This window comes from Eublepharis macularius, chromosome 9, assembly GCF_028583425.1.
Source record: "Eublepharis macularius isolate TG4126 chromosome 9, MPM_Emac_v1.0, whole genome shotgun sequence".
Classification (NCBI taxonomy): domain Eukaryota; kingdom Metazoa; phylum Chordata; class Lepidosauria; order Squamata; family Eublepharidae; genus Eublepharis; species Eublepharis macularius.
In genome coordinates, this window is record NC_072798.1 from 37,447,256 (window position 1) to 37,475,140 (window position 27,885).

General features: G+C 42.8%; 1 protein-coding gene across 1 annotated transcript; it reads left to right on the top strand.

Annotated features, from left to right (window-relative positions):
- The first annotated feature begins 15,139 nt into the window (after positions 1 to 15,139).
- KDELR3 (KDEL endoplasmic reticulum protein retention receptor 3) lies at positions 15,140 to 27,854 on the top strand. Its single transcript, XM_054988716.1, has 5 exons — positions 15,140 to 15,668; positions 25,572 to 25,672; positions 26,169 to 26,327; positions 26,493 to 26,745; positions 27,532 to 27,854. Exons 1-5 carry the CDS (start codon positions 15,578 to 15,580, stop codon positions 27,570 to 27,572), a joined length of 645 nt encoding a protein of 214 aa, XP_054844691.1. The 5' UTR covers positions 15,140 to 15,577; the 3' UTR covers positions 27,573 to 27,854.
- Positions 27,855 to 27,885: the final 31 nt, after the last annotated feature.

Genomic DNA, 27,885 nt, shown 5'->3' on the forward strand with positions numbered 1-27,885 from the left:
GATCCATCTGAGGTATGCCAGATGAAGCTGAAGATTTGTTTGAATTAAGCTGAAGACTAATCTGGCCAACGAAAGGAATACAGCGACATGGGATGCCATGGCTAAACATCCACCAACACAATTCCAAGAAAAGAAAGCACTTTCCAAAGCAACTCAGAAGCCACTTATCGGTTCAAATTCGCCCGCCTTATTGATGAACCAATAGAATAAGGGAAAACGTGGTGGCAAAGAAAGCAACCAATTGTGTGCGTGCAGGGTGGAGTCAACAGCAATGAAGTCTACTGATACTTTGGTATATCGCTATTGAGCCGCAGACCAAAAAAAAAAAAGGGGGCGTGTACTGCGTCTTGTGATTGATGACGCTGCAGAGCCCTTGGAAAGAAATGGCGCTTTTTACCAGGCGCGTGAGAACAGTGGAGACCGAGAGGGGATCGGATTATTCGCGGTTATGTGAACACTTTGTGGAAATAGCGGCATCCGGTGAAGCGGGATGTGGGCGGAAAAATAAGGCAGTGTGAAAACGGCCAATGTTCACTTTAATTAAAGTAACTGCTTGTCAAAAATTATCAGTACCATATCCATCTATAATAAAGGTTTGGGCATCAGTTGTTTAATATGTATCTGGTAAGTAACTCTCTGTTTCAGATGCTGATTATGAATATAATGTATGAGAAGTTTTGCTGTTACTTTTCTGTAAGAACAAGTGGGGAGCCCATGAAGAAATTGTGTGAAGGGGGGAAATCCCACTCCCCCACTTCCTCTCTTCTTATTCAGGCCCCCAACCTTCCAGTTCTCTCCTTCCTTCTACACCCTCATACCACCCTCTCTTTCTCCTCCTTCCAACTCGCTCATCACCTCTGCTGTTTTCTCCTTCCTTCCCTCCCATTGCCACCTCTTCCCCACCCACAAACCTCCTACTACACACTTCAGCAATGTTTATTTGGGTTGCTAGGCAACCACAACACCACTACCCCTTTAAGTTGTGATACTTGCACAGGAGCAGACATCATATAAACAGTTTTAGGGATTTTTAACCCCTCTCCCCTCACTTTTTTTCCTTTTTGGGTTTTTATACAAACTTGGAGATTCTTTCAGAATCCCCCCTATCCCAGATTGGCCTACTTAGACAGATTTTTTGATCTGCATTCTGCACTGTGGGGGGGGGGTGTCCAGGATTCTATATATTACAGTGAATGCCTCTATTACTGTGGTAAAGGTACTTGGAGTTCAAGGACTCATTCTCTGGGCTTCTGCTGTGATGTTGTGGATCTGCTGCCCTGCAGGAGTGCCTCTTTGTCTCCACCTATGCCTTGCTTGAATACTTGTAAATAACGCAGGTATAGACTCATGCATTAAAAAAATACACACTCTCTTCCATGAGCAGTGAGAATGTGGTTTCTCTTGGATGAGATGCTTATGTTCCCAGTAGTATCCAATAGCTCACTGCTCAGGAAAGAGGGCGCATGTCACAATTTTTTTAAAATGCTATGATAATGTGCCCATATTCAGTATATGTACCAGGGTTGCGTATTTCCTTACACAGTCACAAAACACAAGAAATGTTTCGTGTTCGATATTGCCGGCAGCGATCCAGGCAGATAAAGAAGGGCAGAATGCATTACTGTGGGTGGGTGGCACAGGTTGGAAGCAGCCCATAAGTATGCACTGCAAAGTGTAGCCGTTTAAGTAATTTTAGAACTCCTTTAAACATTACAAGACATGATGAAGTAAAGACAGAAATGCCTATCTCTGCTACTTATATTTGCGTTTGCAATGTTTGAAGGGGAACATTTATGGGGTAGAATGCAGAAGATTGAAGTGCACATCCTTTTTTGTGCAAGTTTCCTTCCACACATTTACCAACATGCAGAGCATGGAAGGGCGAGTGTTCGCTCATCTACTTAACATATGCTATATAATGTTTGAAGCTAATCTTTGCCCGCCAATGTGAGATCAAAGCTACGTCTAATTCTGGACAGGTAACCTCTTCTTGCATGAGATCCCCAAAAGCTGAGTTTATGGGCCTTGCCTTATTCAATCAAAAAAGACTCCTAGGTCTATATATCCAACCTTTATAAAGTCAGAGCCTATCATCTCTCAGACGTCCAATGTATAATATTAGAAAAAGTCTGCTTGAAAACTAAGTTTGAGAAAACATTCCTGAACACAGGCCTCCATCCATCCTGTTGATCAAAAGCTAAAGTCCCAGAAATAAAGAAAACCCTTCCTTTTGTGCAGTCTTCTTATTCAAATGCTGGCACTTATGACAAAAGCCTCTTCTACTTGGCAACACCTAGCTCACAACATCTTGACATACATTTTGCCTGTTGTAGACTGGATAGTATGTTGGGAGAAGCTATCAAAAGATTTCAAGATAGGAAATATGAGCACTGCTAAACTCATTGCAAGATAAATGTTATTTTATGTTCAAACAAGCAGAGGATCCACAAGGACTTACAGGGGCATTTCATTCCCACCTCCCCCACTGTTTCCTTTTTTCCTTCCCTGAAAGCCCCCATAGCCTCTCCCCTTTCTCTGCTTCCCTCTCTCATTCATATCCACCAGCCAACATACCTTTATCTGCCCCCCTATCTTCAGCTTTCCTGCTTCCCCTCCCCTGGCAGCCTATCCCTGGGAAACTTTGCGTAGTTCCAGCCACTGAGCCAGTCTGGGCCCAATTGGGCAATGCTGGCCACTGGGATGGGTCCAGTTGCACAGTGAAGAACCAACAAGAGCTTTCACCTGTATCCCTTTCCCCATATTGTTTCCTCTTTTCTTCCTCCTGGCAATCTGCATATCCTTCCCTTCCCTTGTGTCCTTTTCTCCTTTCCACTCACCTTTTATCTCTCTCCCATTTTCAGCTATATTTATTATTTGTTTGCTTCATGTATACCTCCCCTTTTCATGCAGCGGAGACACAAAACAGCTTACATCATTCCCCTTTCCTCCATTTTATCCTCACAAAAACCCTGTGAAGTAGGTTAGGCTGAGAATGTGTAATTGGTTCAAGGTTACCCATTGCGTTTCCATGGCAGAATGGGAATTCAAATGTAGGTCTCCCAGATCCTAGTCTCCCTTTACCTCTAACCACTACTCAACACTGCCTTTTGTCAGTTGAACAATAGCAAACAGCCAGGCCTGGGTGATTCATGCAAGTCATGTGGTATCAAGTTACCCAGTGGCCCCAATGAGTTCACCCTCAAAGGCCAAAACAACCCTAGAAAGGGCCCTGCCTCTCCTCTTGCCTTTTCACTGACAGAAATCAAGGTTGGAAGGATGTTACTAGTTGCCTAGTAACAGTTATTAAGTGCATTTGTTCCTTAAAGCGGCAGGCTCTGTTTCTATTATATTGCGGGTTTTTTACCCCTGCCCAGTGTATTTTTCTTAGATTTCAGATTTTCCTGTAAATGTGAGGCTTTTTCCTGTTTTCTGTGGGGGGGTTTCCGTCCATTACTCAAGTCTCTGGATTTAAGTACCCACTAACAGTAACACATTGAGAATTATATATAATAATGAGTGAGGGGCCCTCAAGGACTTACAGAGGCATCTCAGTTTTCCTCTCTCACTGTTACCTCTTTCTCTTCCCTGAAAACCCCTGTAGCCTCTCACCTTTTCTTGCTTCCTTCTCTCTTTCCTATCCACCAGCCAACCTACCTTTATCAGCCCATTTTCAACTTTCCCTCCTTTCCTCCCCCTGGCAGCCTTAGCCTGGGAAAATTATGGCCAGTTGATCCAGTTGTGTGATGCTAGCCATCAGGCAAGGCCCAGTAGTGTGGTGGGGAACCTGCAAGGACCCAAAGCAGCTTATATCTTAGAGATATCTGGGTTCACATTCCCACTCAGGCATGAATCTTCTTAGATAACCGTAGGCCATTCACTCACACTCAGCCTAACCTACATCACACAGTTGTGAGTATAAATGGGAGGAGGTGATATATATTGAGGTCCCTAGAGGAAGAATGAGATCAAAATATAATAAAATAGTGCAGGAGAAGACATCCCCCCACTCCAGATGAAGGGCTTTTTTTCAGCTGGAATGCGGTGGAATGGAGTTCCGGAACCTCTTGAAAATGGTCACATGGCTGGTAGTCCCGCCCCCTGATCTCAAGAAAGAGGAGAGTTTAGATTGCCCTCTGCGCCGCTCAGCGGAGCGGAGGGCACTCTAAACTCCCCTCTGTCTGGAGATCAGGGGGCAGGGCCACTGGCCATGTGACCATTTTCTCTGAGGGCAACCCACTGAGTTCCACCACCTTTTTCTCCAGAAAAAAACCCTGTCCAGATGTCAATCTATATGACACTATGACTACACTTGAATTAAATTTGATAATACAGTGAATAATCATGTATAACTTTACTTTTCTGCATTGCATGCATGCCACCACAGTGCAAAGGAATTGCCTTTTCTACATAGATAAGCAACACAATCCTATCAATAGCTTCATTCAGATACACCACAGTTTTGTTACTTCCCCACAAACTTTAATTAAACCCATTTGTACAAAGGCCCGCATTAGGCAAAGTAGGAAGTCCTCAATTGCATCTCACATGGAGTAGAGGAAGGGAGCACACAAGAACAACCATTAACCAGTTTAACGCCCATTGCAAACAGATGGCTTGTTTGCAACATTTGAGTAGATACAGTTTCACCCTGTGCCTTGTCAATTTCTTTTTTGAAATTAAAATATTACCAGGGACTCCAGCATGGGTTTATGTGCATAGATTGTTAAACAAACAAACACAAGAGCTGGTGGATTGGAGACACAGAGGAAGGCAAGAGGGAGGACACAGACAACTAATAAGTAGGTTTCCAGTTATATGACTGCAAGCATGGAATAAAATGTTATACCCCTCTGGCTTTATTACTGAAATATATTTCCTTTAAGAGGAGAGTAGAGGAAAAGACAATATATTCAGAAAGACAAAGTTAGTTCCAGGGTTGTATGGCAGCATCTACTGTGGCTATTGCTATGCTCCCTTTTCCTTTCTAGTATTTACAGGGGGAGTTCTTTTTCACTCCCTCACCCCTTAAGAGTTATTGCAATGAAATTCACTTATAGACAGCAAAATATGGTGAAAAGTTTTCCTACTTTTAAAATATAATACCTGTTGTCATGAGCCAGTGTGGTGTAGTGGTTAGTGTCAGACTAAGATCTGGGAGGCTCAGGTTCAAATCCCACTCTGTTATGAAAGCTTGCTTGGTGACCTTGGGCCAGTCAAACTCTCTTAGACTAACCTACCTCACAGGGATGTTGTTAGGATAAACTGGAGGAGAGGAGAATGATCTAAGCCACTTTAAAATGACCATTCTGCTTCCTTTCCCTGCCCCCTGCTCTTTGGGTCTATAATCAGCCTACTGTGTTCTGTGAAATTCAAGGCAGTCTAGCAAACCCTTGTCTGACAATTGTTCTGAAGGATATTTGCAGGACAAAAGGTAAGCAGGATTCAGAGAATAGCCAGGAACAGACCATTTTGCATGACTGAATTTTAATCACAAGATACCATGGCCAGCTAGCATGGGTCGAATCCAAACTTCCTTACCTTCCACTTTTCATGTGCATTAATCAAGCTGGATTCTATCCCGCAATGTCCCAGTCTGTGTTCACATCCCTTCTCTTACTGCTGCTGCCTCGCGCTATACTTCGTCCACATCCCTGGTAGAATCACGCAATATGGGGCGGGTTGAGATCCGACATTGCCGATGACGACATCACATTCATTTTTTTTTCATTTTTTCATCAGATTTCCACTATAGCGTTTTTTTGCTAAATTGCTATAGTGAGGCCACACCCCTATGATTGGTTAATGTTATTCTATGCCTTCTTCTTTGAAATCCATTGGACCATTATTCTGACAGGCTAATTTGAACTGATATTTAAGGTGGGGGTGATCCAAACTCTCCAAACGGGCAGACTAATTATTTGACGCTTGAATGTAATGTTAGAATGATGGATTTCCGCTATAACAGTAATTTCAACAGTTAAAAAAAATTAATTTTAACAGCCACTGATATTTCCGACTGTTCAGCATCCTAAAAATGACACGGAAATATAAATGACGCCACTCCTTGATGTCTCCGCAGGGATTTTGGAGCACCCCAATTAAGATTTATGGCCGGGATTGTGCAACAATGCTGGGAAAGTCCCCCTTTTTTTAAAAAAAAAGGAAAGGGTGGGCAGGCAGGCCTACTGCGGAGAGAGTGGAAAAGCTTGATAATTGCATGGCAAAGAGGGATGGTGTTCCGGAAAGGCTGCAAACACGGAAGTGGGGTGGTTTGAAGGGGGCGGTCTCCTTGTGAAACGCTTCTATTTGTCCACATCCATGGTGAGAACCGCGCAAGAGAAGCATTTGAATGCATGACAAATTCGTCTGAGGCGCAACACGAAAGACATGAGAGAATGGCGGGATTGAGATAAGAGTATGTGAACAGCCCTCTGAGAAGCAAATAATAGGCGGGAAAGAAGCGGAAAACTTGAGATGTGTGGATTTGGCCATGGTGTTGCCTGGAAAAGCCCTGAGAGTAATGACTCTATTGTCTTGCCTTAGTGTGCCCTAACGAAAGAGTCTCCAGTGATTATTAATGGAGGTTACTCCTAGAGATGCCCTAACCATCTATATTTTGTGTTTTCCTTAGCTGGAAAGCCTTCTGTCTCAAAAGTCTCTGCCAGACACATCTCCTCCCCATTTCAAGCCTTCCCCCTTTCTCCTCTCCAAGCGAAATCAGAAGCTTGCCTGTATCTGAGCTTCCCCTGCTTCTCTGTCCTCCCAGGTAAATCAAAGTCCTATTACTATTAATATAACAAGAAATACTCCTGAGCATTTCAGTTCATGTATATACCCTGGATCCTGGCTCTCTTTGCCAAACCCATCGTTCTCCATGTGCTGTCCCCTCTGGATCTCCTTTGGATTGCTTAGGTTTCTGTTTGGTACCCTTGCCAAGCCATCCGTCCTGGAATTTCTAATATCGGGACCTGTGTTGGACTGTTTGGATGACTGAAGATCGTATTACCCATAAGCCCCAACCCAGATGACAGCTACATGTATACTTCTTGCTCCCCTTTTCTGTTCTTTGTCCCTTTTCATTCTCTGAGCTACATAGAGCACAGTATAGGTAAACATCATCAGGGCACTGGAATAAGGAATTTGTAGAACTCTAATATTTAGTACATAACATACTTGATAATTACTTGGGCCATTTCCTTTTACTCTTCTTCTTTTCAAATAAATGTTCTCTGATTATTCTGCTATCTATATGTATGCCATAAAGTTGCAACTGACTCTGGGGTTGCCAATCTCCAGGTGACACCTGGAGATCTCCCAGAATTACAACTGATCTCCAGACGACAGAGATCTGTTCTCCTGGAGAAAATGGCTACTTTGGAGGGGGGGACTCTAAGGCATTATACTCTGCTGAGGTCCTGTCAAGGTAAATAAACACAGAGATGAGGCAGCTAGCAGTGACTGATCTATGTAATCAGTAGTTACAGAGTGATGACTGGTAGCTATCATGTGGTATCAGCCAGGTGATGTATGTCTCTCTATATGTCAAGGTCATTTGGGCTGGCACAGTGAGTCAGCACTGTGCTGTGATAGGCTAGTAATTAGTATATAAGAATGCAGAGTCTTTTACTGTTGAGAGCTCCAGCTCTGCGGGTTGCTGGCGAAGCACATTGTCAGTCAACGTAATAAGTCTGTAATGTATCCACCTGTAAATTGTATAATACACCATTTGTACTAAAGCTTGGTGTGTCATGTCTTCTCTTGAACCTGCCACCGAGGCCAGTGCAATGTAAGCAGACTGCAACAGGTCCCTCCCCTCCTCAAATCCAGCCCCCCAACCCAGCCCTTCCCAGGCTTAACCCCCCAAATCTCCAAGTTTTTTCTAACCTGGAGTTGGCAATTCTTAGTGACTCCAGCAAGGGGCTTTCAAGGCAAGTGAAAAGCAGAGGCCATTTGCCATTGCATTCCTCTGCAGAGTCTTCCTTGGTGGACTCCCATTTAAGTACTGGCCCTGCTTAGCTTCCAAGATCTGACGAGATCAGGCTATACCCTGCCATTCTACCATCTGATCATTCAGCTAAGTTTCTGTTTTTGTCTTCATTCCAACTTGGCACTGGAGCCCTGTCAGTTTGTCATAGCAGGGTGTTCGGTCCAGATCTGGTCACTTTATCTAGCTGAGTGTTAAAACCAAAGTCAGTAACTGGGAAAGGAAGTAAGAGATGGCAGAGGAGTTTTCTCCACTATACTTGGTTATTTGTGTCACTCTGAGTCCAGTTGGAAAAGTTCTCATTCACATTAGACACAAGTCTGGCATGTGACTAGACTACATAAAGTTTCATGCCTACTGATACTGACCACAGGGACACTTCCATACAGGGAGAGGATAAAAAGCTATCCACAAATATGCACAACTCAATGAGGGGCAAATGATGGCTGGAAGACTAAAACACGCATCAGATAGGGCAATTGTGTTCACAAGTGACACAAAAATTGTAGGAAGTCTGAAATTAGCCATGCAGAAAATGGATTTACATTCTACTAACTAATTTAAAAATCTGATACAAGCATATTTAAAAGTGTGCTTTGGTCTTTTTGTGCATGCTGGCAAACAGTGGGAGAGATGCGCAAAAGTGCTTTAAGTCAATGACATGTGTGAAATTGTCCCACTATAACAAGTAACAACAAAGATGATTTTAAAGCAAAAGGCACATCAGGGTCTCACATCTACTTGGAGTAACAGCTTCTTGCCATGCTGTGGAGTCGTGGAAAGAAATCATTTCTGGAGAGAGGGACCATTCTCTTCTTCTTCCCACCATTGTTTCATCAGGACACAACTGATATGATGGAAATATGCTCTAAGAGGGTAACATGTTATGAAAATTACTATCCCAAGTTGGGGGCAGGAGAATAATTAACTCTCTTAATTTGGAAAATCATAAAAACAAATAACAATCAATAATCTCTTCTAATTTTTAAGATATTTCTCTTCCTTGTCACCCTAGTGACATTGCTTGCAGTTGCCATGGAAACCCAAGGCACTGGTGGGGGGAACATTATAGAGAAAGAGAGAGACAGTAGCGGCATCTTGGATTATTTTAGGAGGCAGGGAGACACCTGGAGTGAGGCTTTGCAAGCTTATTTTGCAGCAGAAGAAGGGGAGGGGGGATGAGAAGGTTTATTTTTAATTGTTCCCACTTCATGTGACAACTTTTTCTTTTTCAGTTATTCCAAATTTGGAAGCCTCTTCCCCCTTCTTTCAAGCCTTCCTTCACCCACATCCTCCCTCAGCCATTTTGATGGTACATGGATGTCACATTCAGAGCATTTTCATTGCTCATTCCCCCGCCCCTCCCCTTATAAAAGGCCCCAGCCTGGTAAAAATGGCAGGGGGAAAAGATGTTCTTAGGGCATGTGTGTATAGTTAGCTTTGAAAGGAAATAGATGTGCACCTGTTCTTTCATCTCATCTCATCCTGGACCTACAAGCAATTGCTCTGTCTCTAGCAGAAATACACAGATGAAGCTTTGCCAGGCATGGAGATAGCAGCGCTAAGGAAAGTGACACCTGCTGCACTGGTGCTTGTCACTCGGCTTGTCACTTGACTGCCTAAGGCCTTGGCACCAAGGTTAAGAACTTGAATCACACATCCATCTTGCAATGCAAAGCATCTGTTTCATAAAGGCATGCTCTTTGTCCTGTTTTCCTTATATAATAAGAAAAACTGAATCAAAAGCACTGGAAACAATGGCCGTCGTCACACGGGCCCTTATTTCGTCAGTTTTGCACTAGAAATAGTTTCTTCTGTTATCGTTATTAGAATGGATTCTCCCATCTTTTGACGACTGCTTCCAGTCAGTCACATTAAAAGGGAAAAGTGCAATTCGACGGTCAGTCAAAGTGCCTCCGGAAATGGGGCCCTAAAAATCCCGCCCCTTAAATAAATTTTTTTTGCATATTTGTGCTATATCACTCTTCCATTATACCAATGTTGTGCTGGGCCAACCCAAAAGCCAACTGTGATAGGTAGCAGAGGTTTACCGCCCATGGCAGAATAGCACTATAGTGCTATAGCACTATAGCGCCATAATGCTGACTTCTTAAAAAAAATTACTTTGAGGCTTAATTGCGGGTCGTGCTGGGGCTTGTGGGAGTGTAGGGCAGGAGAATCAGTGTTAGGTGAGACAGATGATTGGGGAGAGTGAGCGTTTTGGTGTTGCAAAGTGTTTATAGTCGATCCAGGGCATTCACATGGAAGTGGATAAAGATGACATAGAGTCACAAAGCATGATTTGGGGAGAATGGCGAAATCGCAAGAGAGCCGGAATAAGGTGAGCATTCAGCGGGAGATGGCGCTAGTTTGACGCTGAATTTATGGCCGTGCGATGATGGCCAATCATTATGTTGACTGCAATCGATGCAATACAGAGAACAGGGCACCTGTGAGGAAGAGGCAAGTGGTGAACTTTTCACACCCTGGCATGATGAGCTTTCCCTGCTAAAATTCCTTCATCCAAACAGTTTAGAAAGAAACTTTGCCCCTCTGTCGCTTTCATCTGACCACTTTAGGATCTCGCCTTAAATCCTGGCAGGCATTCCAGGGTTCTTAGTCAGTGATAACTCACAAAATCTTTGCATTTGAGACAGGGATGCTTTGAATACTAACGGGCTGAGCTTTCGGGATAGTGTTCCTGAACATTCTAGCTACAAAGGGACAGAAGCTATTAGAAGGTTTGTGGTCTCACTTCTGTGAGGGAAAGAAATTTGTCAGGTATTCAGTTTCATTTAGGTCCTTTCTTTGTTTTAGGTCCTGCAAAATAGGCAATTAAAGAGTCCAGAAGGAAGGCTGGCTAAAGGAAGAGTACCATGGAAGCAATGGGCTGAGCAAAAAGAACCAAAGATTTCTGCTTGTTTTCAGATTTCTGCACTGTTGATCTCCCACTCTTGTTAATTGTATTTGACTTACACTGCATAATATGCCTTGAACAGCAGGTACAAGAAAACACCCTAATCTAAAGCCAAGCAAAGCTTGCTACCAGAGAAAACACCACTTAATATTTTAAAAAGGCTAACAGAAGGCTGTTTCTTATAATAGCATAAATAAATAAATAAATAAATAAATAAATAAATAAATAAATAAATAAATAAATAAATAAATAAATAAATAAATAAATAAATAAATAAATAAATGTAGTGCCCCACAGGAAGCTTGAACAAAATGGCAGGAGGAATGGAGGACTGAAATAAGAATAGGCTAATGAAAAAAAGGACTCTGAAGAAACCATACAGAGCAAAGATCAAGATGGACTGCATGTAAGAGCAAGAGGGCTAAGAGGCATACAGGAGTGCTTGGAAGGCCAGTTAAGAGATAGGAGTGGCTAAATGAGGAGTTAATTTTAGTTTTTTAAAATTGAATTGTTACATTATTATAATTTGTAGCATCATGAAACTGAGTGACATTTTTTAAACACCAATTACTTTTTAAAATAAATACATCTTCTAAAAACCCTTTCCTCATAATCCCCCCACCTCCTAGTATTCCCCTCATATGTTTGGGGTGGATAAAAATCTGTTCCAAACTTATGCACTCACTTTCAATATTTAGGCTTTTTTTTAAAATTACACACTTATTTAATAACATTCAATAATAATAACATTCAATTTATATACCGCCCTTCAGGTCAACAATGCCCACTCAAAGCGGTTTACAAAGTATGTTATTATTATCCCCACAACAAAACACCCTGTGAGGTGGGTGGGGCAGAGAGAGCTCCAGAGAACTGTGACTAGCCCAAGGTCACCCAGCTGGCTTCAAGTGGAAAAGTGGGGACTAAAACCAGGCTCTCCAGATTAGAGTCCTGCACTCTTAACCACTACACCAAACTGTCTAGGCTGTCTTTCTACTCATACAGTACCCAAGACAGCCAGTAAATTAACAAAACAGAGCTTATTTAAGACAAAGACAATTAACATGGTACGAAGTATTAAAAACCCAAGCATAGGTACTTCCTGGATTATGAAGTTCCATAGTTTAAGGCAGCAGACAAGAAGTCCTTACCACTGATCACTAGCAGTCAAAATTCCAAAAACATAAATTCATACAGCAAGCAGGTTCATAAGCATGGAACTGGTCCTTCAGGTACCTTGGGACAAAGCCATTAAGAGTTTTCTGCTAATTTTCCTTGCTTATCTCTTCAGCCAGAGAGATAGAGTAAAGAAAGTGAGCTATGTATTTTATATGAATTAGTACTTTCTGTTGACTCTGCCCCTTTATTGTGAGACAAACTGTCATGCTGGGTTTTCGGTTAAGTAGGGAACAGATGATGCCTTCTTACCTCCACGTTATTTGAAATAGTAGGATTTTCAAAATGTTAAATATCTAAAACTTGTGGGACAGAACCAAAATTATGTATCTAGAATCATACCTGTCACTTTTGTTCATGAATTAAGAGGGGCAATCAAGTTTTTAAGCCTGCCCAGAAGTATCTAATTATGTCCTTGGCTTGTAAATGGTCCTGTGCTTTTTTGTTCAAAAAAATACGAGTACTCAATATATATATATAAAAAGTTGCCCTGATTTCTACCAATTTCGCCCTCAGAACTTGGGAGATCCTCCAAAAGACAGTGGTACTCAGTTCCAGTACTGCCACACACAAAAAACCCACCCTGAAATGATCTGTATTTATCTTTAAAAGATGAATGATTTTTAAAAGCCCTCTTAGCTTTATGGGGATTTTGATGGGGCTTTTTTCCATATTTAGAGTTGGGAACTGTTTTAAATTTCCCTTTCAGCACCCTAATTTATGTGTGTGTTTGACTGCCCACGTGTTTCCAGCTCTTTCAAAAGCATTTGTGATTGTGTCACACTCTTTCACACACTCATTTGTGCTCCTGGAAAACTGTGGGGGTGGGAGGAGGAACGCATGTGCAGGCTGAGAAACAGGGGGAAGGTATATGACTACTAATAATGGACTCACACTGGGAGGTTGCTCAGAAGGGTGCCTTGCTGCCACAGCCACACACTCTTGGAGTGTTGACATGACATTAATGACCTAACTCATTCTCCTGAGGTAGCAAGAAAGCCTATTGGCTATCCCAGAGTCATGATCATGGCTGCCTTCACTAAAGTCTTCATGGCAGATCAACGTTTTGGGGGCATCTGTTCTAGAAAGTTCTACACCTGGTATGCATTAAGACACCTGAAATATACCCTTTTCTGACTTTCCAGATATGAGGACTGAATATTCTACTTTTTAGTGTAACAAGGAATTTGGAGGAAGGGGTAAGGTTGTCAACTCTGGGTTTGGAAATTCCGGGAGATTTGGGTGTGTGTGCCTGGGAAGGAGTTTGAGGAGAAGAGGGAGATTAGGGCAGATGTGATGCCATGGAGTCCACTCTCTGAAGCTCTTATTTCCTCCTGGGAAACTGATTTATTTTGCCTGGAAGTCATTAGTAAGTCCAGGATATCTCTAGCCTGCACCTGGAGGTTGGCAACCCTAGGAGATAAACTATTGGGAACCCAGCTGCCCCTGATCCACATCTCCCCCAAATCTTTTTTTCTCCATTTTTAATTTCCTAATTGGCACTCAGCTGCCACTTTCTGTACTTTCTAGAGGCCAATGAGCATAAGCAGTCCTCACTGGAGAGATCATATATACCCTACATTTTTGTCAGGAACTCAGTACAGCAAAGAGGAAAAGGGAATGTGGTGGAGAACAGTGGGTAGGGCTATTTGTGGGGGTTTTCCCCCCTCAAAGTGCTGAGCACACCCATCAGCTCATACTGTACAAATCACAACTGAGGGCTGAACACAAAACACAAACAGAATCCAAATCCCTCATAGTGACATTTTCCACATGGGATATTTGCCCTTGGTTTGTTGCTAGTGGGAAGCAAGGGTTTTCCCTGCTTCCCCACATCATCATGGATTCCTGCACCTTCCAGATTTTCACCAGCTTTTTTGCAATCTTACTGTGAAGTTTTGGGGAAGATCGCAGAAAAGCCTAGATGGCTGCCAGGAGTGCAGGAAAAGTCAGACCCTGCATTAGCCATCCACCCCAATGTATGTAATTGGCTCAGTGATATACCAGTAAAATGGTACAAGTCAGTTACTGGGAACAAATATTTGAAAAAGCCCCCTAGTGACATGGTAGAGGAATGGCCACCACAGGATTAGGGTGGGGAATGTGCGGAAACCTACCATCTTGAAGCCCCGTTGCCACTGTGCTGCAATGGCAGCTACAGCAACAACAGGGCTTCTGAAAGAAAGTGTCGCTGTGCAGAACAGCCCTGAAAGACCTATCACAGATTATTTTTAATGGTTTATTGTTTTGCCCCTCCTCCCCTGCCCATTCAGAAAATGGGAGCAATAGTGCAATTAGCTTTAACCATATTCAGGCAGAAATCAATGAACCCCAGCCTTTCCCCCTCCTGTGAACTGGAGACTGGTGTTATGAGAACTGTATAGAGAGGGAGAAATGCAATGGAAAGTAGCTTGATAAGATCACTACTTAGGGTGCTGCTAGAGGACAGCGGATGACTGTAGGTGCTTGTATGCAGGTGTATGTGCATGCATGGATTAACATATGTGCATATTATAGGAACATGGGCACCACTAAGACACTATCAATTATACTGGTGTTTTCTTAAAGTTTCTGAGAATTCCGTGTTTTCCATGTATGCATATCCCTCTTCCCCACATGTGCAAGTACTATGGGTCAAACACCCACAAATGCCAAGAAATATTTCTTGATAGCAATACACTGGAATGAAAGGAAGACAAATCATTGGGAGTGAAGAAAACAACCAGGCGCTGATGCCTCAACTAATCACTTAATTTAAAGTAGTTTGCACAGAATACGGAGAATGTTGTGAAGGAAGAAAAGCAGTCCTCTGTTGATCTGACAGGCCTTTCCTACCTGCCTTTCCCAACTTGGAAGGCTGGAGCAATTTTGATACTTTCCCCTTTGGAACTGCAAAAGGAATCCCCCCCTTTCCTCTCTAAGGACATTTTAGGCTGTAACCTGAGAAGTTAAGCTGGAGGGATGCAGGAGAAAATTCAGCTCAGCCTCCTTGTTCCCGCCTCTTCCTCCACCCTACCCATATGAGCAGCAGCCACGCCACGTCATCCAGTGCTGGTCTTGGAACTCTGCAGTAAGTTTAGACTGTGATGTGCTTCCACTATTCTGTCAGGAGAACAAATCAACTTAAAGGAGGCAGGAAACTTCCCACAGAAGAAGCGCACAAGTCAGAAGAACAAATGAACTTTCTTTAGCCTAAGCAGAGACTAGTTTTAATACACCAAGGCTTTAAATACAAGTAGAAGATTTCCAGTTAGGAGAAGAAATCTGAACGCAGTGCTACCAGGAGAAGAAAAGGCTATTTCTTTTCTACAAAATAACCAAGTAAATTTAATGGAAAGGCATCATTTAGCTGTTGAGGAAGGAGGAAGGGAATCGTCCTTGTCTGAGATCTGAGTGGGGACGGAGCCAGAAAGTTAAGAGAAGCTCAAACAGATCTCTTCTTCCTCAAAATTACTTATGCAGTTTTCCTTCTAACCCCTTTGAGGTGTTCTTGAGTCACAATGAATGTATTTCGGATCCTGGGGGATGTGTCTCATCTATTAGCTATGATCATGTTGCTGGTGAAGATATGGAGATCAAAGTCTTGTTCTGGTAAGTCTGTTCTCCTTTCCCTCCATCCTGCTGACAAGGGAAAAACAATGTGAAGGGAAAGGAGGGAGCAGCCAAAGCTATGAATTAACTTGCTGCCCAAAATACTCACTTAGATGTTTACTAGGAGTTTACTAGAATAACAAAGCATAACTGACTTAAAATAAAATAAGGGTGGGAAGAAATAAGAAAACAGGACTGCATGCAATCCATAACTTATGTAGGGCCACTCCAGTCAACAAATATCCTTCCTGAGGAGGGGACAGAGATTTCTCTCGGAAAAGGTTACTATGCATTCCCATAACATTTTTAATGTACAGATTTCTTTTGATTTTCGTGTAAAGTGGGAATTTGTAGTGACTTCTGCTTTCTTTCTGTGTCTCTTCATTACCTGAAACATCCCTGCCCCTCAGCAGAGTTAGTTTTCTTTCGAGGGGCGCAAAGGGAAGGAATCCTCAACCTTGGGGTACTTGTACATCAAAACTGCAGAAGGACAACTCCAATGTCCAACCTTGTCGTCTAAGTAAGAATCCCTATTACAATCAGCAGAAATGGAAGAGTCACAGTTTAGCTGAAAGTAGTTAGGTGGGTAGCCGTGTTGGTCTGCAGTAGAACAGCAGGATTTTAGTCCAGTGGCATCTTAGAGACCAACACGATTTTCAGAGTGTAAACTTCTGAGAGCCAGAGTTCCCTTCTTTAGACACTATGTCTGAAGAAGGAAGCTCGCTCTCAGTTGCTTACACTCTGAAAATTTTACTGTTCCCTAAGGTGCCACTGGACTAAAATGCTACAGTTTAGCTGAAGCAGCTTTTCACTCCCTCACAGAACTCTCCTCAGTGAACAGAAACCTGCCCCAGCCAGGCTGATATAGGCCTTGTACATAAAATGGGAGAAAATGCAGGCATGCCATTTAGAAAGAGGGGGTGGGGTGGGAAGAAGTTGTGCAGCCCGTTCCATCCTCCATGTTTTGGGTCACAAGTTATGTTTCTTTGCGACCATCTACATGTTAAGTTATTTTGAGACAATAAAAAGTAACATAATAAAGGGTCTTGATTCTGCTTTTAAACACTTGAATCAATACTATATCCTGGAGCAGTCCTTTGACTCTAGCCTTACCAATAAATACACTGAAGCCAGAAATTAAGGTCTTGGGGGAAGCTTTCAGTGCCCCAACTGAATGCTAATTCTTTTCATCCTTGATTTTATTGCCTTTACCTCCACTTTTCTTTTAAAATCCTTCTTTTCATCAGATGGCTCTTTTAAAACACTTCTCTCTGCGTGACTAGAGTTTCCTACATACAAGCCCATCCCACCCTAATTCTTTTTTCCACTTTGGAGGAGGAATCAAGGCTGTGTTTGGGAGGAGCGATGTTGTGATGTGGCAAAGTGGCACAAGTATATCTCAGTTCCTGATGGGTGTGTGCTTCTATATCCTGCAGTCATGATAAATAGATAGGTTTGTAGTAGAAAAAGAGCACACAAAATCAAGTTTCTGTCCCTTCTGTCTGTGCAGACGTGCAGAGGGGCAGGCTGCACAGAAATAATTCTACACAAGAATTATTTCTGTGCAGCCTGCCTCTCTGCACTTCTGCACTGAGGTTGAACAATGAGACACAGAGCATCATTGTTAAAGACCACACAATATATAGGAGATTCATCAGTGAGACCTTTGGTCTCTTGTACCTGAAGAGGCCAATGAAACTTAGCCAATTAAGGACACCCACAGAATGTATCCCATAAATGGCATAATATTGGGTGGAGAGATGTGTTCTGAAGTTCTGCATTTCCCAGGCATGTGCAGACCTGATTTGGATTGGGACCACAGCACACATACAGTGGGAAGTTTAGACCTCCTCCCTGTGCAATTTTCCCAACCTTAAATGCCAGAGGATGCTTTGGGTCCCACTGAGGTCTGCATATATTTTTTCCACAACAGCAAAAAGCACTGCTTGAGCTATTTCAAGTCAAGAAAGAGGAGTGGGGTAGGGTTGCCAGTTCCAGGCTGGGAAATTCCTGGAGATTTTGGGGGTGGAGCCTGGAAAGGACAGGATTTGGAGAGGGGAGGGGCCTCAGAATGGTATAATGACATAGAGTCCACCCTCCAAAGCAGCCATTTTTTCCAGGGAAACTGATCTTTGCCGCCTGGAGATCAGTTGTAATTCCAGGATATCTCCAGCCATCACTGGAGACTGGCAACCCTAGGTGGGGAAGGAGATCTAAGCCCTCTCTCTCAGCATGCCGTCATCCAAGTTTGAGCTGGGATCCCATGGCTGGGAAGTGTAGAACTTCAGACGTGTCTCTCCACCCAACCCAGGGATGTCCTCAAGGACAGCACAACATGCACTTAGGGAAGCCTGACAAATGATTCAAGGCATATCAGTATTTATTTAACACATTTGTATCCCACCTTTCTACTTGACTTAATAAGCCAAGAGAATTTAAAAAAAAAACATAACTCTGTCTAAAAAGCGTATCAAAGCATTCAAATTCAAATACAAACAAAAAGGGAGGTAGGGATGCCAGCTCTAGGTTGGGAAATTCTTTTGAGAATTTGGAGGAGGAGCTTGAAGAGGGCAGGGCTTGGGGAGGGACCTCAGTGGGATATAATGCCATAGAGTCCACCCTCTCTAGGGAAACTGATCTTTGTAGTCTGGAGATTAATTATAATTCCAGGAGATCTCCAGGCCCTACATGGAGATTGGCAACCTTATAAGAAACCAAGTATATTAGTAATTAGATGCTTGGGCAAATAAAACCATTTTAACTTGGAATCTAAAGACAATACAGTCAGTGCCAAGCAAACTTTTCTGGGCAGGTTATGGGTGTCACCACCAAAAAGCCCCTGTCCCTGGAACAGAGCCTTAGAAAATGATGTTGCGGCATAGGCAGACTCCTATGAAAATAAGCAATCCTGGTCAAAGCTATGTTTATCAAAGCCAAGTTTGAAACAAATTGGAAGCCAGAGAAAATATTTTAACATTGACCTAATATGCTCTGTGTTGCAGTTAACAAACTGGCTGCCATATTTGAAACCAGCTGAAGTACAGATTTATTTTTTTTATTTATAATCTGCATTTCTCACTGAGACTCAAGGTGGATTACCAGCAAACAGGTCAAGGAGATTGAGGACTGAGAAGAGGCCCCAAATGGGCTGGAAACTTTGGTGAGAGGAGAAAGGACAAAATCCATATTAAAGATGAGGGTTGTTTTTTTTTTTTTAAAAAAAAGGCCAAGAAAAGAGAAGCAAAGGAGGCAGCAGGTGCAGGTCACAAGCTAACAGAGTTCAGAGCTGAAGGGAAGACAGGAAATGGAAGAGTGACAGAAGGCAGAAGCAAAGTGACATTCTTTGTAGGACTCCAGCTGCCCTGAAACCACGCAAATGAGATCTCTGCTTCCTCACAAATGGCTCCATCTGTTACTTTGAAAACATTACCTATAATGCAGGATTTTTTTGGTGAAAGTGATTTTTTCCTTGACCAAAGAAACACTTTTATAGCAAAAGAGGTTGATTTGGACAGCAGACATAGAGTCACTGGAAAGAAATTTTAATATGTCTCAAGTCACACCAGCAACCACCATTTTACAACTGGCCTCTCTCAAGAAGTAACTTCAATTTCCCATGTTTCTCTCACGCAAATGTTTTTACAGAGCAGAGATGGCTCAGAGTGACGGGGCTCCTCTTGGAAACTTAGGGTTTGAGGCTCTCTTCTGGATCTCATAGTGGGCAGGCATTACATGTCCACACAGAAGGGGGTAAAACAGCTGGGTTGCACCTGCGCTGTACAGGCTTCCCTCAGTCGTGAGCATTCCTAGCTCAACTGTGCTGAGCAAAACCAGCTGCATGCAGTTGCTCACTGCCTAATTTAAACGAGATACTCTAGAAGTGCAAAGTCCCACAGGAGAATGATTTTGCTTCAGCCAGTGTTCCATTTAAATCAGACCTTAGGGAAGTGAGGTGTGTGCACTGCACACACACGTTCCTCTCACTCAGGTACGAATACAACTTTAGTTGAGACAATTGTTGCACCAAGTGTTCCAATGAATGCATTGAGAGCATTTTTCCATGGTAGAACTTGAGATTTAGTTGGGGGAATACCATGGGATTCTTCATGCATGCCTCCAGTCAACTGAGCTATAGAGGTGAAGCGGGCTGGAATGCCATTCCTTCTTGCCCTGGTAGCCTGGCAGAATAGTGTTTCCTTGCAGACTGTGAGGAGCCCTGGAGTTTTTGGCTAGAGATGACAGTCACAATCGTAGTGCCTCTTTGAGGTCTACACTGAGGAGACATTTCGGCATAACTTTCAAGCTATTTGTTGTTTGCGCAGTCTGTTTCCTGCATTCTGTGATGTCATGGGGTCATTGTGGATTTTGCCATGCATTCTTTGGCATCTTCCCTGCTTGGTTAATGTGGGGGAATCATCATGAGCAATCTTGTGATTAGAGGATGGCAACGGTGTTTACAAAATTGCTGTGGGAGAGTCTGCCAGGGTTGCTAAGCAAGCTTTTGTTCCTGCAGCTATTGTTGCTCATTTGACCTCTCTGCTGGTTGAGCAAAGGACTGCAAGAACCATGACACTCTTAGCCCTGGCGAGGCAGCTGGTTGCGTGATCAGAGAGTATAAGATTGCCTTGGTTGCCCAATTACAGTTGTAGAAAGAGGTGAGTCCATGCAGGTTTTACCGTGGACAGGACATCCCTTCCAGGGATCCCTCCCTCCTTCCTTACATGGCCTCCTTCCCTCCTATTCCTTTTCAGCCCTGGAGTGGGCAAAAGTCTTAACTGACTGCCATTGCTCTGATTCTAGGGCTTTACTGGAAAGGGCCTAGAGCATAATCCCTGCCCCCAGGCAACCTCTTTGTTAGTTAGGGCAGGCCCTGATGCGTGGCACAATTTGAGACTTGAAGAGCCTATGCAGAGTGAACAAGAAACAGTATTACACAAATACTATAGCAGATAAACCAGTAGGAGAAAAGTTATAAAAATGGGGCAGAATTAATATAGGGACACTACAATCACACAGGGCAGAACTCACAAAAAAGATGACAGCTGAAAACAACAAAGTTCCCTAACGTGACTTCCTTACCTGGTTCCTGTTTCGGTCTCAATACCTGATCCCAAGGCAAACTCACCTCGGGTTGCCAGGTGTCCATGGGCAAACTCCCCGCAGTTTGCTTTTCTGCCTGTCAATCGCTGGTGATTGGCAGGCAGAGGCAACCCATGCAGCAACTGCTTGCCACCAGCAGGCATCTTGGGCAAATGGTATACACACCTCCACGCTGCACTCCACGCTGCACTCTCCACTACTGGAAGTCACATCACTGCACGGGTGGCAAGAACACCTGCACTCTTTACGCCAGGGTCAATTCCTTAAGAATCAGCCCAAAATAGTGTTTTGGGCTGATTCCTAAGCGTGAAGAGCGTGCATGCTCTTGTGCTCGCCTCCCACCCTCCCAACAGTTGCCAGGGAGACCTGGTAACCCTAGACTCACCCCACAGCGGGATCAACTCCCTCCAAAGCAGCCTCATTACTTTTCAGTTTCAGTGAGTGAACACTCTCCCTTCCCATACAAGGCCTTATATGTTTAGACCTCTGCCTTCTTGACAGGAATTGATGCTTGCTTTCCTCCAGGCACAATGCTGAGGCTTGGATTTATGACAAAAGTATATTATATAATACACACCATTATGGCAAATGTAATACCTTCATAACAACAACAACAACATTTGATCTATATACCACCCTTCAGGAAAAGTTAACACCCACTCAGAGTGGTTTACAAAGTATGTTATTATTACCCGCACAACAAAACACCCTGTGAGGTGGGTGGGGCTGAGAGAGCTCCTGAGAGGTGTGAGTGACCCAAGGTCACCCAGCTGGCTTCCGGTGGAGGAATCAAGTGGGGAATCAAACCCGGTTCTCCAGATTAGAGTACCATCACTCTCAACCACACCACCGAAACGGCTTATATGTATACTTGGGGAGACGGAGAAATTAAGCCTGATATGGATTACTTGAAATTTTGAGGAACTCTGAAGGGAGGGAAAATCATTATGCAGTATTTATTTGAAATATTTATATTGCCTGCTTATGTCCCCAGTGGGGACCCAAATTGGCAGACATCATTCTTCCCACCTCCATTTTATCCTCAAACACCATTCTATGAGGTAGGATAGGCTAAAAGAGTGACTGGCTAAGAGCCACCCAGTGACCTTCCATGGCAATGAGGATTTGAACCTGTGCCCCCCCAGACCCTATAACCACACTCCAACAACTACACAACACTCTTGGAATGACCAGTGAAACTGTATTATAGTTGTGTCATTTTTGTGCCTTTTCCTCTACAAATATCAGTTTCTTCTTTTTCTGCATAATAGTACTGAATTCTACATACTGCATCCACCAAATACAGCTGAAATACTGTATTTCCCTTTTTGGTTTCTATTTTAAACTCCCCCCTCCCCAGTGCAATTTTCAGCTATCAGAAAAAACTTAGGTACAGCACTTACTGCTTCATTCCTAGGTAGATTTATAATTAAAAACTAAAGAACTGATATTCACAAGCACACTAAACTGTAGTTTATGTGCTAACTGCTCTATAATGTATTTCAAGTTTTTAAAACTACTGATTAGATTTAATAGGTTAGCATTTTATGTAATTCAATTTTTCTCGAAGTTACCCTGGCTGGATGAGCAGATGCCAATGCAGAGAAGGCTGAGATGAGATTCACCAACAGTGGCTTGCATTATTGGAACTAATTTATCTATTTAGCATATTTATGAACTCCACCTTGCTCCCAACATAGTTCCTCCTAACCCGAGGCAGGTGGCAACAATTGATACAATAAAAATAATTATCTATTCAAACAACACATAATTAAAAACCAGTAATTTAAACAGACAGTAGAAAACAGCCAAGGGCTGTTCAAACTACCCCGTAAACTCTTTTAAATACTTCTATCCTACAGCTTTGCTGGAAGACCCCATGAGTAGGTGGGCTTGCCTCCCCCCTGCTGTTCCATAGCAGCAGGGCAACATAGGAAGAGCCCTGTGCTGGGCCTGTTACCCTTGAGAGCAAGTGGACTAAACAGGAAACCCACGGTGAGGATTGTTAACTGCTACACAGGTAGATAGCAGGAGCCTGCTCTTGTTCCCATCACCAGATACTGTTTCCTGCTTGTGGCAAATGCATATTCTGGGTGTTTGGGACAGATACAGATGGATAGTTACACTTGCTACAATAGGGTTTTATAGAAACAAGTAATAGGATTTTGTATTTGGAATAGCCACACAGTGAGGTTGACAGGACAGGCCCACGAGTCTCAGGGTCTGCACAGCCAGGAAAGTGAACAGGCACTTGTAACACTCAGAAATGCTTGGAGATGACTTCAGGTGAGATGAGGCCAATTCCACACTGGAGCCTAATTCTGCCAGTTCTGCCTCTTCCTTTCCATGCCAGTAAATCTGGTTCCTGTGCTTCCACAACTAGTTGTTTCTGCTACCCTACCTGCACCTTTTTTTTTGCTAGAGACAGTTGGTTTTCTAGAACACCAAGAGCCACTTTGGGAAGGCAGCATGGTATAGCCGGATTTTGTCAGATCTTGAGAGCATGGTGGGTACTAGGGGTGTGCACAATGGAAAAAATGAGCCAAAATTACACACAGGTTTGTCTCGTTAAAGCAGCTTCTGGAATGCTGAACCAGATCCAGGAAACGAAATTGTAAAAAATCCCCCTCACCAAAAAGTTTTGTGTGTTTTGTTTTCATAGAATCAGAGTTGGAATGGACCTCTAGGAGTCATTTAGTCCAACTCCCTGCACAATGCAGGACATTCACAACTACGTCCCCCTGTACCTTGGTTCGTACCTTCCAGCAGCAGACAGGCACTGGGCTCACCTCACCGGGCAGTAGCTTGTTTTCCAGAACAGTGCCAATCAGATTCCAAGGGGAGAGGGACATTGTTTTGAACTATGCTGGCAGGAAGGGGGAATGAGACCAATGTGTGTGAGCACCCACCTCATAGCTACCCAAGAAATGAAATTCTCTCCCTTCCTGAGAATTGGGTCCTGGCAGGGGAAGACTCCTCCCCTCATTTGGAAGACTTAATAGGCAGCAATTTGAAGGACTCTTCTCTGGGAGGCACTTACATCTGAGTAGACCTGTTTAGGATTGCTTTCATAGTCTTTCCGGGCTCTCTTTTTTGGAGTCAAATGGCAAAAGTACTTACTCCCCCCCTTTCAAAAACAATCCTGCTTGCCCCCACAGCAAAAGAGTAACTTACGAGGAAAATATAGGTTTGTTTGGACGAACAGGGGCAGGGAGAATTCAGCCAATCATTCTACTTCCCTGTACTTGGTGATGGAGAAGACTGGCAATGACAATGCCTCATTTTACAGTGGAACACTGAGCATCAAAAAGATTTAGATTCGTCCCTCATAATGGGAACAAAACTACAAAGCATAATGAAACATAGCAGCAACAGCAGAATACAAAGGTAATAGAAAAAGAAAAAAAGTGAACATGGAGCAGGATTGTTTTTAATATTGCTGCACTGTACTGGCTGGAGCACTCCTACTTGGGAATGCCCTGCTGCTGCTGTTCCACCCAGCAATATTTGCCCTCAACAGGTCTGTTGTGTGTGTGTGTTACTGTGCTTGAGGAAAAACTCAGTGTATCGATGGTTTAGACTGGGAGGGAAACTAATGGTTGATGCTGTTTTTTATTAAGTGTGAAAACAACTGCCCTAGAGCCTCATTTCTCCACCCCACCCCCTTGAAAAGAACAGTATGCATTTGTGCATGTCTGCCCAACACATGGGCAACTGACTACAACATATGAAAACGGAAAAAACAAACAGATCATTTGTACTGGCTGACTGAGAACAAACTAGTAATGGAATGGAATAATTCCAGACCGCCCCCAGAACCAAAACTAAAATGGAAACTTTCTTGGTGTGCACCCCTAGTCAGTACTTGGATGGACGATCGCTAAGACTCTGTAGAAAAAGGCAATGGTAACCCACTTCCGCTTCTAACTTGCCTTGGAAGCCTCTTGGTGGGGCTGCTATAAATCAGTTGTGACTTATGCAAGAGCTATTTCACAAAGTAAATTCCAGAGGCGAAACTTCTTAACACTGTACTGAATAAACTGACTACAGAAATCAGTTTTGCAATTATTTCTTCAATTGTGGTAGTGCTTCAGTGCTTTTTATTTATGTCAATGTAGTTCCTTTTCCCATAGTACTTTTGGCATATGACCTTATAGAGTGGCAGGGTGAAGTTTCCCCAGAGAAAATTTAGCAAAAAATGACTGAGGAAACAGGTTCTTGTATGTAATTCAGAGACCAAGACTGCAACCTGAGATGGATATATGGGGCCTTGTAGAATGCTGACAAACCTTTGTATAGAACAAATGCCTATTTTACAAAGAAATTAAACAGCAGGATTTAGTTCTCTCAAGTTCCTAGAAGCAGTTATCTCAGTCCGATGCTGTTCACACTAGAGATATTTTTTTAACTACCATATCAAAGTTGATTTATGGCAAATCCATTGGGTTTTCATGGCAAGAGACTTTCAGAGGTAGTTTGCCATTGCCTGCTTCCACAAAGCGACTTCCTTGGTGGACTTCCATCCAAGTACTAACTACGGCTGACCCTGGTTAGCTTCGGAGATCTGCTGAGATTGGACTCTTCTGATTATCACACTATTTCCTAGACACTTAGTCAGAGATTTCTGATTTTTCTTTATGTCAGTTCTGAGAAAATAACACTCCCCAAAACTACAAGAACTTACACAAACCTCTGATGGAAAGCTGTTCCTTCCACTAAGTTTGCATCTTTACCGACCTGTCAAGAATCCAAGATGTTCCCCCCCTTCTTTTGATTTTATCAACTTTCTCTTGTGGTCTGCAGGTATCTCAGGAAAAAGCCAAGTACTTTTTGCAGTTGTTTTTACAAGCCGCTATCTTGATTTATTCACAAATTTCATCTCCATCTACAATACTGTCATGAAGGTAAGGGCGAGAGTTTGTATGGATTTTCCTTACCCCACCCCCCTTTGCCACCTGCCCTGTTTCCATCACAAAGGTGCAAATGATATTTTAAATTTGGACAAAGCCCATCCAAATCCTGTCCCCCAGTGTATGATCAGCAGAGCTGTCCTGTCTAGTATACCTACTGGAGCACTGCATCTGTTTAGAGACATTGCCAAGACCCTCCTGCAACCGTCCAAAGACAAGCAAGAAAGGGAACTTCACAGTAGGACTTAGTTCTCTCAAGTTCCTAGAAACTTCACAGTAGGGCGGCTACTGCAAGAAAGATACCAATCTGGAGGTATTTTGGCAAAATAGAAGCTAATGAGAACAAATCTGTAGTCTGGCCTTTGAATTGCTGAAGAGCAATAAAGGTAACAAATTCAAAGGTTTTTCCAGATCAATCCCGAAAGACATTTGTAAAAAAGACAAATACAAGACTAAGCCGTTTTTTATTATTCTCCTTTTCCCTTCACAGCTTGTTTTCTTAATTTGTGCCTACATTACTGTGTACCTTATCTACGGGAAATTCTGTAAAACCTTTGACAAAGAGAATGACTCTTTCCGCCTTGAATTCCTTTTGATCCCTGTCACAGGCCTGTCATTTCTGGAAAACCACAATTTCACTCCTTTAGAGGTAAGGAAGCCGTGTGTGTTACAGGGGAGATGCAGGTGATCACAGCAGTTTCCTTCATGTGGCATCTGAATTTATACAAAAATTATCCTGATGAAGCCCCTAACATAGCTCAAACTTATGCTCTATGGCCTGGTAAACTAACCTGATCTTATTTTCTTTCCTCAGGTCCTCTGGACTTTCTCAATTTACCTGGAATCGGTGGCTATACTTCCGCAGCTTTTCATGATTAGCAAAACAGGGGAGGCAGAGACTATCACTACACACTATCTTTTCTTCTTAGGCCTCTACCGTGCCCTCTATTTAGCCAACTGGATCTGGCGCTACCAAACAGAAAACTACTATGATCAAATTGCTGTAGTTTCTGGAGTTGTACAGACTATCTTTTATTGTGACTTTTTTTACCTCTACGTTACTAAAGGTAAGATCTTGAGTGAAAATTGCTGATAAAGAGGCTGCGTGAAGCTTTCTCACTAAATAGGTTTGTCTTTTATTGGTATATCATTTGTTATTTCTGGAACCCGACTCATGAAATGCAACTGAAAATACCCTAAAATGGGAAGCTTTCTATCAAGCTTCCATTTGCAGGGACATCTAGATGCAGGTGTCTGGGCAAATTGGAGTTGTAGACATCATGACAATCTGAAATACAACTCTAAGCTTCTGAACCCGACAAATTTCAAATTGCGTAGAGGAGTGAATGAGCAGGGCAGCAACCACCATTTGTTAAGAACTTGTAACGACTAAAAAGATGGGGTCATTTCCTGTGAGTTCCTACTATGCGTGACAACTTAAAACGTTTTATCCTGCTTTTCTTCCACTCTGGGGACTCAAAGCAGCTTTTATAGTAGATACACAAGTTTGCATTGTTTATAATAAAAATATACAATCCAATGTCTTCAGTTAAACAATTGATACACCCAAAGGGCATCCTTGACTGGTGTATCAGAAGGCCACAGGTTGCAAGTCATTAACAGACAAGTGCTAGAGGCCTTTTGGCTCTTACCAAGCCCAGGCTTCAAGGACAGACGCTCAGCCCAGATTTCATTTAGTTGGAATGTCATCCTCTACACAGAGGTTTCCTTTTTTTGTAGTTTTATAATGTATAAAGCAGCCTTAAAATTAAGGGCACCATTTAAGCGTCACTACAGAGGCTTGTTCAATTTGCTATTCTTTTCCCACATGGAGCACAATTTTTCTCTTGCAGTATTGAAAGGAAAGAAGTTGAGCCTCCCAATGCCCATCTGAAGAGGTACATAAGCAAAGCATGTTCCTGAAGACCCTTCAAGATTGCAGGATTTTTTTTTCCTGCCATGTGGTTCAGCTATCCTTCTGAGAACTTGCCTGTTCCTCTACACTGTGATTAGCAAATTTCAGACTGTACCTAAAGACTGAGGTCTGGATGGCTAGCGATTCTTCAGTGTTGAGCAATACTTAAGCATTTGCATTTTTTTATATTAAAGCAATCTTTTATATGGAGCATTCCTTTGGTAATTAAACTGCTTCTAACAAATAAAGTAGTACACTTCATACTGCTCTGGTCTCCATTTTCTTTAGTGTT